The following is a 16,989-nucleotide window of genomic DNA, read 5'->3' as shown; positions in this document are numbered from 1 at the left end:
CGGCGCCGAGGTCCTTTTACTACATACAATCACTAGCGCCGGGCTTTACTACATCACTGCGGCGCCGATGGTTACTGCATAAGCGGCGCCGAGGCTTTACTACATCACTGCGGGCGCCGAGGCTTTACTGCATAATCGCGGCGCCGAGGCCTTTACTACATCACTGCGCCGAGGCTTTACTGCATCGTGGCGCCGAGGCGTTATTTCATCACTGCGCCGAGGGTTTACTGCATCGCGGCGCCGAGGCTTAACTACATCACTGCGCCGAGGGTTTACTGCATCGCGGCGCCGCCGAGGCTTTACTGCATCGCGGCGCCGAGGCTTTACTACATCATGGCGCCGAGGCTTTACTACATCACACGGCGCCGAGGCTTTACTACATCACGCGCCGAGGCTTCACTGCATCGCGGCGCCGAGGCTTTACTACATACATCACGGCGCCGAGGCTTTATCGGATCCTGCAGCGCGGCACGACTCCAGCCGCCGACTCACCGGCTCGGCCAGGTGCGTCTGGCTGCCCAGCTGCTTCTGCAGCAGCATGCGGCGCGAAGCGTCTAGCTTCTTCACCACCTTCTGCTCCTTGCCGTCCGGCCGATCCTTGCCTGCTTCGCTGCCGCTTGATCTGAGATCAAGATCACCATGTTCTCAGCACTTGATCAAGACTATTTCACCATGTCATCTCTTCACTTGATTGTGGTCATTATCACCATGTCATTACCACCATGAAGCAGGGCGTACATGGTCATTAAACGGACACGGGAGTGTGGAAGGCTGACGGCTCAAATTGGTTTTTCTATTACCGTTAGTTATTGATTCACATTTTATTTTCTATCAAATTAATGGCATTCTTACGATATCTATGCTTACCCTAATTTAATTAGCACATTTATCCGTCGTTAATTTCAACAATATGTGATTACATGCTGGCAGTAATTTGATGCCTATTTTAAGACAACATGCCTCCAATGGCCCGAGCAGAGACCATGTCCTACCGTTCAGAGTGCTTGGACGTGACCGCTTCCAGCTTCATCTTCAGAGCGGAAGAGATCTTCAGCTTGCTGATGGAGTTGGGGGCGGAGTGGTTGGCCTTGGCCGGCGGCGACTCCTTCGGCTTGCCCAGCTCCCGGTCCACTGCCAGGAGCACGTGCGAACGTTAGCTCCAGCGGCTGACGTGACGTATTTCAGGCGTGTGACGTCACAGGTGCGTGCTGATGTGTGAATCATAGGTGAGCACCAATATGTGACACAGAGGGACGTACGATAAAATAACAGTTATTCACAGCGAACATGCCCGGCATGAACCTGCGGGGAATCCCCATCGCCTCGCACGAAACAAAATCAGATTACGAAACGACGTTAGAATGCCTGTACTGTCCCGACCCCGCCACCTGACCTGGCCCGCACGCGGGTTCGACCCGGCCGACAGAGCGTACCTGGCCTGGCCGACTCGCGGGACCGACCCGGCGACAGAGCGCACCTGACCTGGCCGACTCGCGGGACCGACCCGGCCGGCAGAGCGTACCTGACTTTGCTGATTCGCGGGACTTGTTAAGCACCTCGGAGGTCGAGGCCTGCGCCGTGTCGTCGGGGCTGCCCATCTCGAACTCGTCCCACTCAACGCCCTCGAAGCTCGAGTCGTTACCCGAACGGCCGCCAGGTGGCTGAGGGTGGGCGGCGTTAGCGGCGCGGTGAGGCAAACGCGGCGCAGTAAGAACGCGGCGCGTCACAGATGCTAGGAAGTTAGGGGAAGTGCACAAGCTGCTGTAAAACTAGACTGAAAACATTCGAGAAAGAGGTGACAGTAAACGCATGCTGAAGAAGGCTTCAGGTACGCTGCGATGCTCGTTTGAGGCAAAGCAGTTATTCAAAAGTTTGTTCGTGCATTCGCTGGCTGGCAGATGTGCGGCACAAGAGGCGGTTAAAACAATGTTCCATCGATCGCATCGCATCACATGCGCGCCAGCTGAAAACAAACTATAAACGGAGCGCAATACTCACGCGCAGGGTGATCAAATATTAGACATCGTTTAAAGCAGTGGAGTATCATTTCAGTACACAAATGATCAACACGGGACGAAAACACTAGTAAGAACAGTTAGTTGGATTCCAGTGTTACATATGACAAAGCGAAGACCATTGATCCCGTATCAAGTTGGATAGATCATGCATGTTTGCCCACGGATGGGCGGCAGTCGTCAGGTTTAGAACATGCAATGGCTCTTGCAAAATTAGCATGCATGAATCAAAGCATGTTAGGCAGCTGATCGATGAGACAAAACATGAGATCCGGGAAGTGGTACATGCATGTTTGTAGGAGAGTCGTCTAGCTTCGTGATTTGCCTAAAAGACATGCAAAATGCGACAAAGGGAGTGAAATTCACGATGCAACTTGTCACATTGTGTTACGCCGTATCAAGTTCATAAAAGAAAGCAATCCACAAACGAAGGCTGCACCCACATAACGACATGGCAGGCGTATGGACGCCGAGCTCAATTTATATTGTTTTATGGGACATGCGTAGTTAAAAAACGAGGTTCTTCACAACAGCAGCTGTGCAAACGTTGCCATTGGTCATACAACAAGACAACTTGAGATCGAGTACTGACCCATCCCCTTCCGCTGCCATCCTCAAACCTCCATTTTATGTTCTGAGTTTCTAATTCGCGACAGTATGAGCGATATGCTCCGCTTGCGCGCGTGGCGTGCGGCCTATTTTCCCGTCGTTCGGTTGCGCCGGTAGCCGTCAAGGCTTCAGTTCGCAGGGGTGCCGATAGATGACTCTGACCCACCTTCTGGCCGCTGCTCATCTTGCGGTGCTGCGCCTGCAGCTTGAACTGCATGAAGTCGGCACTGCCGGCCATTTCGCCCTTGGGCGGCGGCCAGCGCCACTTGCCGATGCGCACCGTACGCGCGCGCGTGTAGGACGGGTCCATGAAGGCGGCCATCTCCTCCGGCGTCATGCCCATGGGCGGCGCCGGCGAATACCCGACTGGAGGTAGGCGGGAAGGTGCTGCCGTTAGCGCAGACGGAGCGGGACGGGGCGGGAGGTGGGGAGGCAGGGAGGCGCAAGGACTGCAGGCCTGCACGGCACAGCTGTGCAGGAAGTGCAAAGGATGCTGCCCACACATAATCCGCCCGCTTCAGCTTAAAACCAGCTCGCGATCTTGTTTTGGCAAATTCCAGAGCCGGTGCAGCTCAGTCCTCACTTAAAGAATCCCAGCATCACCCCATATAGTTGAGGAAATTACATTTCGGCCTAAACTCAGCATGAAAGTGACAAACTGGAGATGGATTGGACACATTTACGGCTTTTGAAACGGGGCGAAGAGCATTTCTAGCCATCCCAATTCATTTCAGTTTCTAAATTTATTCAACGCAATTTTAATTTCGATCCATCGTGCTTGCGGCATTCGGATATGGTCCAGTCTAGTTTTAATGATGGCATAATCCTAAACCCATAAATGTTTCCAATCTGTGAAAAGCCAGCCCGTGGCGAAGGTGCTTGGGCGGGGCGAGATGGAGAATGGAACTTGGATAGAAGGAAGATGCAGGCCCGTGATAAGCTGAGTAAGTGATGTTCGAAAAGCCTAGCAGCCACATAAATTAGGTACCAGTGAAGCATGTTGTGATCCAGAAAAACGGACTTGTCTTCAAAGGAGGCTTTGATTGCAAAGCGAGGGAATTTTTAGGGAACTGACGATATTGAAGCACGATGGTATTGCGGATTGAGGACTGCAGCAGCGTTCCGTTTTGCTGGGCGTCAAACGGATGTGCGGAAAACTTTAACCTATGTTTTGTTTAAGCTAACGGGTAAAAGTTGTGTCGTTTCCCAAGACCACAACCGTCTCACCTCGCCGAGCAAATGACTATGGCTTATCCATGAGGCGGTTAGGTCTATGCATAGATGAATAAGCATACACCACAACGACACAATCAGCAACGACAAGCGCACCAGTTAGCAGCCTTCCGTCGCCCAGTGGGCTTCCACAGCTATGGAGCAGCCAAGCGGCGACACACAACCGATGTTAGCCTGACAATTCAGTCGCAGCAGCTCCCAGCTCAGCCCCGCTCCACGGGCGGCACAGCCGGCCAGGCGGGCCGGCCGGCGGGACCGCCGCCGCCTCTGTTACCCTCTCCTGGGAGGTGGCGCTCCGACGGCGCTCCTGCTGTCCGGCCGGCGACGGCTCGCCGCTGCCGCCCTCCCGCGCTGCCGGAGACGAGCCCGGGGCCTGGCCGGGGCTGGGCTGGTAGTCCTGCGCGGGCACGGGCGGCGGCGTCAGGACACGGCGCCGCCGCTGCACTGGGCGCCGGTGAGCGAGGAGGTCGTACAAGGTGCGGCGTTGGCGCGGCGCTTTTTGTTGCAACGGTCGAACGCAGAGTGCAAGGGGATTTTTCATTCGGCTGTGAGCCAGCTGCAGATACGATGGAATGCTGGCAATGCTCGGGAGGTATTTTACGATACTTTGGTAAAGATACCTTCTACAGAAGGCTGTGGAAAGTCAGTGCACGGTTATTAAGATAGATGCTCCCTGTTACTTAGAGAGCGCAACGCTCACAACCTACAAGCCTGCCTTATCCTAAGGCCCGTCAGAACGTGCAATGAAAACGAGGTCGAAACACGGGCGCAGCTGGCTGACTGGCCAGTAACACACCTTTCCTCAAATGCGTGCACAACCGTTGCGTGGCATTTCCGTGAGTCAGGGCCAGCAGTTGTGACGAGGTGCCGTTGCACTGAATGCCGACAGTGTGCGGTACATTCGCGTTGTGCAGTCAGTGAATTGCGGCTGAGGTGACGTTAGTAATCGGTAAGAATTGTCCGATGCATTATCATGGGCGGTTAATAAGGCCAGAAACACCCATGAATGGAAAGCACCACACCATGAGAGCAGCAAGTAGCTCAGCCGTGAGCAGACGCTGTGAGGAGCTAAAGGACATGCAAGACTTCAGCCTTTAAGCTGCTTAGAAGGCTGCCAACAAGCACGGCGTACCTTTGCGCGCTTGTCATCAAACGTTTCAACTAACTGTCGCACTGGCTTTCGCAGGTCTGATAAGGATTTCGCGTGGTGATGCTGCAATTCCAGACACACGGTTAGTAGGCCGCAGGCTGAGGGCACCAGATCGCCGTTAGTAGGTATAAGCGATTACACCATAACCCAAGGCTCTTTCCGCATGAAAAGCAAAGCAAAAACTGTTGAAGGCGCGCAATACCTTTCGTTGCAAGGTGGTTATGAGCAGTAGGTTCAATACAATTTGTGACTAACCAGGCCCGAGGGGTGTGGGCATGGCCAAGAGAATTATGGCATATTCGAGCTTCACCAAAGCGGTTCTGTGTCGGCATAGCAATTATTCCCACTAGTCACAGCCACCGAGCTTCCCAATAAACAGGCACCTGCCACCCAAACGCTGACAACCTCAACCACAGGCAGTATGTTCTGACGATGCTCTGTTAGCATTTCCATCGTCGATCCAAAGGGTCCTGAAGACTTAGGGGCATGCCCGAGCTAAGTCCATTCTGTCCCCGATTCGATCCAGAGGATCGGTTATTAGCTCGGGCCGTGAAAGTCGGTTTTGCGCGTCTGAGACGTATTTTCATCGCTCGATTCGATCAGTCAAGGCCATGGCAATTGCAAATACCTGGGGTTTGAATTTTATAACACGATCGGATGTCTGAAGTTAATTTTGCTTATGGGTACAAGGATACAGATATGAAACCCTTTACAAAACGGCAATCTCACTAGTATAACAGCATTTATGGACGGCGCCGCTTCACTTGAGAGAAACATGCAACTCTACAAATGGCGCAGGCTGTCCAACCATGTTGCGGAGGCGAGTCTATAGGGTAATGGTGCGGGACCGGAAAGCAGCATAAGCCCGACCTTTTTACAGCACTACCGGCCAGACCCAAAATATTGATTTCATGAGCTTGTGATCAGCACTAAAATGCTACAGGGTCACCTGAGGAGAGAATGAGGGGAAATATGGCACCATTAGTGGGGTGATCTACCCTAGATTGTGCCCGAAAAACGCGGCCAGCTTTTCTATTTCTTCAGGGCTGTCCGAATGACCAGTTCGGTCGTGACCTGGCATGACCAGGTCACATGGCATGCCGGCACCCTGACCTGAGCAGAGGTCGCCTGCAGAAGCTGGGCCAGCGCCTGGTTCTGACTGAACAGCTGCTGCTGGATCTGCATGTTCTGAGCGACAGCAGACTGTATGAACATGCGCTGGTAGGACGCCATCTGTTGTTGATCCGGCGCATTTGAGGTTGCCGCCGAGCCGTCAGAGTTCTGACCCATGCCGGCGGGCCCATACATCGACATGTTGGGTAGACTGAAGCCTGAAAGTTGGCATTGTTTGTCACGGTTTTGGTTCTGATAGCTCACAAGAAAGTCTGAAAAATAGAACTGAAAACACTGACACTAAATTAAACACAAGGTAACGACTCATCACAATACATATGGCTGTACGTTGGTGTGGCTTTCGTGTAACTTGCCTCCTTTACTTTCGGATCAACCAATATAGAATGACTTAAGGAATGCCAGAGATCATTATAACAGCACAGGTGACAGGATTACATCCCTTACGTGTCATTCGTAGCAAAACTAATATTATTAAATGTACTAAAGAATGGTATATCAACGGCAGTGATGTGCAGCACGCTTATATTTGAAATAAAGACACAAACACGGTGAACGAAGGTTAAGACGGTCAACGCAACTCAGCACCAGGGCGAGACTTTTGTTAGGGATTTGGAAGCAGCGAACAGCAAAGCAGAATCAGCTAATGCAGATTACGAGCAGAAGCAAGTGGTAAGTGATCGCCGCCCCGCATGTTTAAGAACGTACCAGATTAATAAATAGGATGTGATAGGTCTTGTCAAGACCTGACGGAACGCAGACAGGAAGCGACATAATTTAATAGCATTCCAGGAATTAGGCGGATTTTGCAGGCTTTCCACGAAAAAACAGCCAGCACAGAAAGATGTGATCTCTGGTTTGACTAAAAATCGTCGCAACTATCTGCATGCTTATTATCATCATTAGTTGTTGTTACCACAACGTAGAGCGAAAGGTATGTTCGCCCAAGGGAGACGTGCGAATGCTCCGGATATCACGATGACCGTGTATCAGGGATGCCACCGCCATCCAGGGCATAACTCGTCAGGGCGGGCTGACATGCGCTCCCCCCGAATCTAAAACGTTGATCCGTGTTACCAAATCTACCACCCCGCCATCGTCTCGTACCCGCGCGCTCATTAGGCCATCATAGTCGCATCATCCTGTCGCGTGCATTACGCGCCGCCATTCCCGAAGCCCTCAACCGGATCCCCGCCGCGCATGCGCCATCTGCAGGCTCGGACGTGCTGGCCGCCGCGCTTGTACCCACCTGACATCCCGTACACCGGCACCGGCACGTACTGCACCTGCACCGGGGACGTGGTGCCCTCGCGACCATCCGGTGACGTCACACGCTGATCGCCGAATGATTGGTTGAGCGGCTCGGGTGACGTGGGCGCGGCAAAGAAGGGCGCTGGCAGCGTGGGACGCGGTGAGCCCGAGAGCGTGACGCGCGGTGCGTGTCGAGGCGCAGGCCAAGAACTGTGCCGTTGGCCGAGATTAAGTGTGCGGTGGGCGAGTTGTACGCCTTAAAGCTTTAGAGGCTTGTATAGTCGCGATTTTCGGCTGGGTGGGAAGATCGTCATTTCATTCCAGCCAAAGACACGGTTCTTGGCCTGTGCTTAAAGCGTGCAGGGTACAAAACGGCTACGAAGGTGAGGGTACGCAGCACGCCAAGGTGCAAAGACTGTACAGTACACTCCTACTACCAATCCTTCTAAGATCACTAACGATCAAAGCAAAGCGTGCAGTATGTTCAGAATCAGAAAGGCATGTTAATACACTAAGTCACCACTAGGTGAAGGTAGTGTAGTGTCAGCGCCATCCGCTAAACCGCCAAGCACTACCATCATACGCCGCGCAGAAATTCGCGCCGCTTCAACATGTCGCGTGTGAAGTATGCACTAGAGCCGATGCACGACTGGCACTGTGCACGATGCACGGTGCAGCGTGCAGGCCTAGACGGCCAGCGAGCGGGCCGGACAAGTAACTTGGCAGAGGTAGCGGGCGCTGGCGCCGGCAGGGACGTCTCTGAAGCTGGAGCAGCAGGAATGCGCCAGCGTTTCGCGTCAATGCAGCGGTTTTCGCGTCTGATCGCTCTAATCGTATGCCACCACGCTCTGGCCCAAGCTACTCACCCTGAGGCGAGAAGTAGGGCATGCCCCCGGGCATCATCATCGGAGGAGGCGACATCATGCCCGAGCCGGCGATTGGCTGGAACACGAACTGCCCCTGCTGCTGATTGGCTGTCGCGTTTTCGGGCTCCGCCCCACCTGCGACACCGTAGGATCACGATCAGAATGACACTAGCGAGTGGCTAAAAGGAGGCGACGCTCGAAATCACACGACGCTCCCATGAGGCCTTATACAACGTCCACTGACCAGCACGCCGTCCACACGAATACAGCGGCATACAGCATCGATGCATCACAAACCGTACATTTCGAGGACTTCTTGACTTTCCAATGGCCGCCCGACGCACAGGCGTAGAGTCTGTACCAACTGATACGAATTGCATGATGCTCCTGGCCGAAGTTTATATCATGCACACTCGTGACTAGCAACCATACGTAATTTGCCGTCTGACCTCAGCCTTCAGCTCTCTTGTTGCCAAAATGCATACAGCTGGTATATCATCGACCTTAACACAGCGCTGATGTGCTATGCCATGAGAAACACCACCCTGTGGTCAACTAGGCTCACCTTTGATGAGCTGGACCATGGCGGAGGGATCGGTGAGCGCCTCCAGCGTGGGGCTGACGGGACCACACGTGTCCTCCAGGTCCAGCTGCTGCTGGGTCACCAGCGCGCGACGCCGGATCGAGTCTTGGCGACATCTGGTGGTGACACGAGCGTCAGTTGACACGCAGTCACGGTAGACTCGTCCATCGGTCCCAATGGACTCGTCCAGACGCAGAGAAAGACATGGAAAAAGAACATAATCCGTTCGGTGCCAACCACAAAACGGGTCGATGAGACGAGTCGGGTGCTGTAGCGGAGCAATGTTCTCACCTAAAGAAATCTACTGATGAGCTCAGCTCCTCCAATTCAGATTCTGCATCGCTCACACTCCCTTCCCCAGCCGCTGTTGTGGAATCATCCGCCAGGCGCGCTTCTCCCATCAAAGTGGACTGCTCCGGCTGCCGGCCTCCCCCGCCGCCCTTGATGGAAGCGGCCAGGGAGCGGGCGTCCGACAGCTCGTCGAGGTTGCCCTCCAGCACGGGCATGAAGAGCGCATCCACGAACTGGTCCATGTCAGAGGCCTGAGACGGCACGCGCACGCGGCGCACGTGCGACGCTGCCGGGCAGGACGGGTCAAGGTCACATCGCAGCCACGGGTCCATGAATTCGTGGACAGGGTAAGCATCAGCGTGGTCCTCAGCTCGCGGATGATGCTACGGTCAGCGCAGATACTGTAAGCAACTGTTCAAGCATTCGGTCGAATGCATCCATCGCCGAAGCTATGTTACCACGACCATAATAGTACTTTTATCAACATTGGGTAAGTAAAAGCAGGAGCGTAGTTTCGCAAAATATGCTGAGGGGAGTTAAACGGTGAAAAATAAAGCAGCCTGCCCCAAAATATCTCAAACAATGACCCTCTCCCATGCACTGGCCCACTTTCTTCTCAATGTTGGTGGTGGGGGAGGGGGAGACTGAAGTCCCCAAATCTAGTAGGGAACACATCTATGTAGAAGAAGCAGTATATATCAGGTACTTATTTCGTAATCTATGTGGTCACACGCGCCTCAGACCGCTTAAAACTGTTGCATGCTCTGAAATCGGAACTCCTATAAGGGGCTCCATTCGGCAGTTTGGTGTCTCTTATATCACAGATTTATTGCAATGGACTCCACCCAACGGGAAAGTGCCTCGCACAGCACGGGGGAGTGCCTCGCAATGGACTGACCCAGCGGGGGAGTGACTCGCAATGGACTAACCCAACGACGGTGCCTCGCTGGTGTCGGACATGGCTGAGCTGCGCACGCCGTACTCCTTCTCAGAGGTGTGGCGACTCTCGATGTACGCTCGTGACGAGAAGCTGCTCTGACCGGTCCTCTTGCCCGCGTTCTGCGACTTGACGTATCTGAAATCGGACACGATCAGAACACCGTCGCTTGAAATCGTTCTAGAAATCACGGCGATTGGTAATCTGTATGTCAAACGTACTGTTGGAGACCATGTCTCATATGTCAAACGTACTGTTGGAGACCAGAAATCATTGCTGAAAAGTGACGTCTCTGCATGCACACAATGGTGGCTGAGGCTTGGTAGCAGTCATGCACGGTACAAATGAAAGCACGTCAAAAGCCAGAGCTCAATGACTGTGAAAAAGCAACGCTTGAAAAAGGGAGACAGTTTTGGAAGGCTTTTCGTCATGCTAACAAGCACCTATGAATGGTGGAGGCCATTTGACGTCGCTGAAAACCCATGTCATTTCCTTCCTTTAAGAGTATGAATAAAGATAAGCAAACAGTAGCCAGTTCGGCATCAGTACCTGTTCGCAGGCGATGCAATACCTGACAGTGCTGCCTGAGCGCCAGTCATATGCCTCACGCTGCGTAAATGGCGTAAGAATTGTTCTGAGCGGTGTGCCAGGGTTGATAATGCCACAGAACCATTATTGCGTTGCAGGGCAGTTTCGTATCATTTCTCCCGTTCCACGCCGTGTCTGATCATCATTCCTGAACAGAGGCTTTAACTGCCTGCTGGACCGCCCGATGCCCCGATGGTCCGATGGTCTCCATCGCCCGATGGACCGATGGAACCGGCCGGACCGATGGTCTGTACCTGGAGCCAGTTCTGGGCGACATGGCCGGGTCTCCCTCGTCGCCAAAGGAGTGTGCGTCCTCCATCGCACCGAAGGAGTCGGGACCGTCCACGGGGTCACCGAACTCGTCCGTCCTGACCACCCACCAATACCGGTACGCTTATGCACATGCAACAATAACACTGGCACAGGCACCGTGTGAAACCCTTGCCGTCGTTCTACGACCAAAAGAAGACAGAACATGGAAGGGAAGGACGCATTCGCGCATGCGCTCTTTGAGTACACCTTCGCCAACAAACACCATAGTTCATGGCTTGGCTCTTAAGGAATTTGATAGCACCAGGACCGGATATTTGGCCTACTTGTCGCATCACCAATGAATGTAAGTAAACCAGGCTGATTTGACGGTTGGAGTCGAGTGCTAAATCGTGGTACGCTTGTTACGCCAATACCTCCCCGGCTTCTTGCCTAAGCGAAAAACATCTCATTACTTTCGTCAACGTTTGAAAGGTGCTTTGTCTTATCGAACAAGGCAAGAGCTTCGGGTGCATGATAACCGTTGTGTGCTTAACAAGGCCAAAAACACGTCTCTCCTTCACCCTCTGTACCGCTGCCGAATAACCAAGCAGTTGTGGTGACCTAAAACCCCAGTCAACAACCACGCCCTATGAAGTGCACAAATTACATAACTTGGCTAACTAGTTGCATTCACGAGAGTAGTTCTAAGTGAACAACATCAAGCATGCCGGCCAAATACAACCTCGACCATGCGCTTACCTCATTCAGCGTGTCCCCTAACCACTGACTATGTGCAACAAGTACATGGACATGACGCGAAATGCTCCGTGGATGAAACGCGAGATCGACGTGTGCAGAGATTGTCGGACTGACAAACACGCACACGCACACAGGCAGGCAACCAGAGCGCCATCCAGACCTGTTGTACGCCTCGTGTTTCCTGTAGCTGTTGTTGGTGTCTGCGGAGTAGCGACGGTCCTTTTTCAGCTTCTTCTCGAACTTCTCTTCCGATCTGATGACGTCATGGCCAGCTGGCGACGGCACCATCTTGGTTCCCTTCGGGACGAAGTATCTGTCCAAAAAGCAGCATGACAATTTCTGCTGCAGAATATAAAGGACAACAGAAAAAACAGATAATGTTTCGAACACCGACACGCATGGTATTTCGCCCTGCACGTCCGGGATGGCGAGAATGTGAATGGTACCAACTCACAACGTAAGTCTTTGTATGACGGCTGTTGAGAATGAACAAGCACATGAAAATACATGAACATAATCATGAGGACAGCAGACGTGGGAACGACTGGAGCAGCCTGGATGGAACCTTTTGTATGACAGAGCTCAGGCGTGCACACATTTTTAAGGCCTGACGAGGCAACATTTAGTACCGCGTTAATAGCATCCTCGCTGCGTGATGGGTGCCCCACAACATTGGTATCCTGGCGCCAAGTTGCAGATTCCGTGTGTGGCGTCGATAAAACTTTAAAACAAGGCGCACACTGACGCGTTTGACAAGTCTTCTGGTAGCGCCCAACATGCAGCGACGAGGTGCCAAAATCGCCTCCGCAATAGTTGCCATGGAGACCAAAATATCGTCGTCAATGTCCCGAAAGGGTCCAGAATCAGCGGAAACTCCAATCTCTTCGCGAATCGCGCGCCGAAGTGACAAAAACCCTCCGAAAGCAAGTTGACTGAGAGGGCGGCGGTCGCGGTGCAGCACGGCGCCGCGTCACGCACCTGTCATTTAGGGCGCTCTCACTGAGGCCGTGTTTGTTCCAGCCGGCAGCGGCCGCCGGGTCCGCGATGACGTCCGCCGAGTGGTAGCGCTCGTTGAGGCGCGACGCCGAGAGGCCGAGGTGCTCAGGCCGGGTGTGCTGCGCGCTCCGGGAGCGCTCACCCTGAAGGGGGGGGGGGGGTCAGCGCTAGGAGGAGAGGGGCGGTCGGTGTTGGCGTCGAGGCGGCATCGAAGCGGCATCGAAGCGGTATCAAGGCGGCGTCGAAGCGGTATCGAGGTGGGTATCGAGGTGCCGTTGCGATAGCATCGAGCCGACATCGAGGCGGTGTCGAGGCCTCAAGGCGGTATCGCGGCGATTTCGAGCCGGCATCGAGGCGATGTCGAGGCGGTATCGAGGCGGTATCGAGGAGGTATCAAAGCGGTATCGAGGTGGCATCGAGGCGGCATAGAGGCGGTATCGAAACTGCATCGAGGCGAGGCCGGCACGCCGACGCCGGCGTCGCGGACGATTCTGACTTTGAGCAAGGTGCCGGATATGCAGCGAGTTCTGCTTGGCAGAGCCGAACTCCCCCCCCCCTCAACTTTCTTGCCGAGCGTAGTACAGACCTATAAGCATCATATAGGTCGAACATGCGTATCACTCAACCGCTATGAGTGGATGGCAAACAACGGAAGTCTAATCGGCGCCGGTTCACTTGCTCTTACGAGCGTGTTTTGGCCCTTACGTCATCCAGGAGGTTGTCAAGGCTGCGGCTCTTGTTACGCCCATTGCTGACGTCATCGGTGTATGGACCACTGTGCGCTGAGGTCCGCCTTTGCTCCTCCCTCAGCTGCTGACGTAATGGCTGCAGGAACCAATCGCGTTTTTGAAGCTCACTGTTCGTCCACTCAGGAGCTTTTCGATAGAAAATGGTAACGAAATTTTGTATGCTTGCATGCATGCTTTGTTGATTGTTAAGATGTTAAATGTTGTTCGCAGTTAGCTTCAAGAGTGAAACGTTAAGTTCAAGGAAGCTATCAAGTTAATAAGCTTCTGTTGTCTTGGACGCGATATGAGAAGACAGGAACATTAAGGCAGAAAAGAGAAAGCGGTGTTAAGAAAACAGAAGACGGTATACCTTTGCGTATAACTGACTCATGCTATGAAGGGACTCTTTTCTGGGCGGAGGAGGCGAAGGCGGAACATCCATTGTTTCCATCCGCTGGAGAAGGCAATGTCAGCGTTAGTGTACTCGTGCTGTCTGGAGAAAGCTGTGCTGGTGCCGCTCCAGAGTAAGCTGTATTGTTATGCCGACGTAGTTGGCAGCTCTCGTTCGCAGCTCATCACGTGGTAACAGTCATGGTAAGGCAAGTCATCGACCTCCTGAAGCGTGCAGACTGCCTGGTATGTCAGAGGCCGTGACATGCGAGTTGTAAGCTCCCAGGCGACAGATGTCTTCGTGAAAAAACATGATTGGGACTTTGCTGTTACCTTTCCTAATGCACACGCAATAATGAAAACTAGAGACGTCACCAAACCACCTGACGCACAAAACATTAAATACAATCCGATTAATTGCTTTCAGGTTATGGCCACCCGCCGTTTTCCGCGTAACGCACGATCAGAGTACGGCCTTCATAAACTATACATGGGCTGCTTCAAAACAAAGTTACGTATAATGGTAATGCAAAATAGTTGAAACGAGTTCGCATAATTTCAACCTGCGAACACATACTAGCTTCAGCTTAAAGCGACTTTATCGGAAATTGTGTCCACTTCGTATCCAGTTATCATTCCTGGATGTGGGAGGGGAGGGGGGGGGGGGGGATATGGCGACGTCTCCGACGTAGTCTCATATCTGCGACAAGCAAAATCGGCATGTATCATCCTTTTCAAATTGCTTGTACTAAGACTGTGCTCTTCGGCGTTGCTGTACATTGGTGCAAGACATGCGAATGTGACTGGGTTTCATGTAAGCATTACGTAGTCATTATATATACATACATATATACATATATATATATATATATATATATATATATATATATATATGTATGTATGTATGTATGTATGTATATATAGCCCATGTCCACCATAAAAGGGTACGTGTTCATGAAAATCACAAACAAGCAGCAATTATTTGGAGTTGTTGGACTTGGTGTTAAAATATCCATGTCACACATTTTCATTAACCTATCTATGAACTATACCTTAAGCTATCGGTAGGTTCCTGGAAGTGACCTGAAAACAAATCTAGCTGAGCGCAACAACAAAAACCACAAATGTAAACATCAAGGAGCGCGCTGCTAGAACACGGAGCCGCCAACGTCAAGCACTGACCTGGTAGCTGATACGACCTCCTGGCGACCTCTGTGGCGACCCGTTCCTGGGCGCATCGATGAAGTCTTGCGACATCATCGGGGTGACCTGCCCGGACGAGACAGGCGATGACTGCCTGACGTGCCAGCCCGCCGGGCGGTTTGGTTTGTCGGGCCGGGTTCAAGGTCAGCAGCCCTCGGCTGACCTGACCTGACCCTCGCGCCGGAGCCGGCCCGCCCGGCCCCCGCTCAGCCCGCTCCTGTCCTGCCGAGCCCCACCAGTCTCGCGTCTTTTGCAACTGTCCTCTCGTCTTATGCATGCTCTCGTCTCCCGGTAAGCTTAATGTCGTTCATTCATCCATTCCCAGCCCCCCGCCACTGCCTGCGGCAGAGCCAGCTGCACATCTGTGGAGTCACCCGTGGCACTGACTCATTCTCTCCCCCTCCCCCCTCCCCTGAAGCCGCCCGTGGCAACGCCGTACCCACCTTCCTGGAGCCGCCCCTGGTGCGCTCGCTGACCATGAAGCCGCCGCGGCCGGCCGGGAAGCCGGGAGGCAGCTCGGTTTCGCCGATGACGTCCATGACGTAGTCGTTGCCGCTCAGCTCGTAGAGGTCACCCTCGTCCGTCATCTGCGCCGTCCAGCCGAACGTGCTGCCGATCCCGCGGTCTGCGACGGGCCATAAGGTCATGGAGAGGTCACGGGGTCATATGGTCTCCTCAGTCAAACGTGCTGCCGATGCCGGGTTTGCGACGGGACACATGGTCATGGGGAGGTCACGGGGTCAAATGGGCTCTTCAGTCGAACGTGCTGCCGATGCTGCTGTCTGCGACGGGCCACATGGTCATTGAGAGGTCACGGGGTCACATGGGCTCCCTAGTCGATCGTCGGCCAAGGATGCGGCCTGTGACAGGGCGGCAAGATCTCAGGAAAGGTCGCAGGATCACCTGTGCCGTTCAGCTAAATGTTTGTGTGTTTGGTTTATGTACTTTCAAAATGCGATAAGCAGCACGATAAGATTAAGATAAGCCAAAGGATGGGTGGAATCAGTAACAGAACTTAAATCACGGCGCTTCTCCCAAGAGAAGCAACAAAACAGAATACATATACCGGATATGGGACTTCATTAACGTGTTGCCGTTGTCGCGGTCTGTGGCGAGATCACAAGGTCACTGAAAGGTCATGAGGTCGTGTTGGCTCCCTATCCAAGTGTGCGGCCGATGTCGTAGCCTACGGGTCGTAGCCGTAGCCTATCACAAGATCATGAAGAGGTCAGGAGGTGATACGGGCTCCCCAGTCGAGCGCGCTGCGAACTACGCGGTCCGTGGCGGGTCACAGGATCATGGAGAGGTCGTAAGGTCATCTAAGCCGTGCAGCCGAACGTTCTGTTAATCAGCCGTCCGTGGCGAGATCGCAATGCCATGTAGAGATCATGAGATCATGTAGCCTTTCCATTCGAATGTCATGTAGATTCAGTGGTCGGCGGGAGGGTTTGAAGGTCAAAGGGGTCACGAGATCAGCTGGGCCGTCTAACCAAACATGCTACCAGTGCCACTTCTGTGGCAGCTGTGGCAGCATCACGAGGTCATGACAATGTCACGGTACGGCATCACGAGGCCATGACAATGGCACGGGATCGACGGTCCGTCCTCCGAGGACTCACTCTCGAGGACGTAGGCGGCCAGCTCCTCGCCGGTGGTCCAGGAGTCGACCGGGGCGAAGCAGGTGTGGCCGTCCGAGCACGAGACCTCCAGCGCCATCTGCTGCTTCTTACGGTTACACCTGTCGCCGAGCGCACCAGGTCAGCGGCAGGGCCAGATTCTAGGTCAGGGTCTGAACCAGGGTCAGGCCGCATGCCGGGTCAGGGTCTGCGCCAACATAGGGATCTGTGCCAGCGTCAGGGTCAGTGCATGTGTCAGTTCTGTTTCAGAGTCAGTTTCAGGGTACGGGTCAGGTCAAACACAGGTGAGGGTCAGGTTAATATTAGGTTGTCAGCCTCACAAACGAAAGAAACGCACGAATCATTTTAGAACGTGCTGATAATGCACGAA

At 53.5% G+C, this 16,989-nt stretch overlaps 1 protein-coding gene across 1 annotated transcript in view; it reads right to left on the bottom strand.

Annotated features, from left to right (window-relative positions):
• LOC119113516 (unconventional myosin-XV) overlaps nt 1-16,989 on the bottom strand; it is a 74,854-nt gene that overhangs the window by 8,846 nt on the left and 49,019 nt on the right. The window contains exons 25-43 of the mRNA XM_037237819.1: nt 16,602-16,720; nt 15,426-15,607; nt 14,962-15,048; nt 13,367-13,486; nt 12,644-12,804; nt 11,826-11,978; nt 10,909-11,022; nt 10,059-10,204; nt 9,130-9,415; nt 8,821-8,954; nt 8,256-8,390; nt 7,388-7,531; nt 6,121-6,338; nt 4,132-4,254; nt 3,700-3,754; nt 2,791-2,990; nt 1,523-1,661; nt 993-1,131; nt 493-622 (exon numbers count right to left, since the gene is read on the bottom strand). Of these exons, the coding sequence (XP_037093714.1) occupies nt 493-622; nt 993-1,131; nt 1,523-1,661; nt 2,791-2,990; nt 3,700-3,754; nt 4,132-4,254; nt 6,121-6,338; nt 7,388-7,531; nt 8,256-8,390; nt 8,821-8,954; nt 9,130-9,415; nt 10,059-10,204; nt 10,909-11,022; nt 11,826-11,978; nt 12,644-12,804; nt 13,367-13,486; nt 14,962-15,048; nt 15,426-15,607; nt 16,602-16,720 (2,785 nt within the window). The remainder of the gene's footprint in view (nt 1-492; nt 623-992; nt 1,132-1,522; nt 1,662-2,790; nt 2,991-3,699; nt 3,755-4,131; nt 4,255-6,120; nt 6,339-7,387; nt 7,532-8,255; nt 8,391-8,820; nt 8,955-9,129; nt 9,416-10,058; nt 10,205-10,908; nt 11,023-11,825; nt 11,979-12,643; nt 12,805-13,366; nt 13,487-14,961; nt 15,049-15,425; nt 15,608-16,601; nt 16,721-16,989) is intronic.

Source organism: Pollicipes pollicipes, unplaced genomic scaffold, assembly GCF_011947565.3.
Source record: "Pollicipes pollicipes isolate AB1234 unplaced genomic scaffold, Ppol_2.1 Scaffold_7262;HRSCAF=8765_pilon_pilon_pilon, whole genome shotgun sequence".
NCBI classification, from domain to species: Eukaryota; Metazoa; Arthropoda; class Thecostraca; order Pollicipedomorpha; family Pollicipedidae; genus Pollicipes; species Pollicipes pollicipes.
This window is presented reverse-complemented; position numbering and strand designations above follow the sequence as displayed.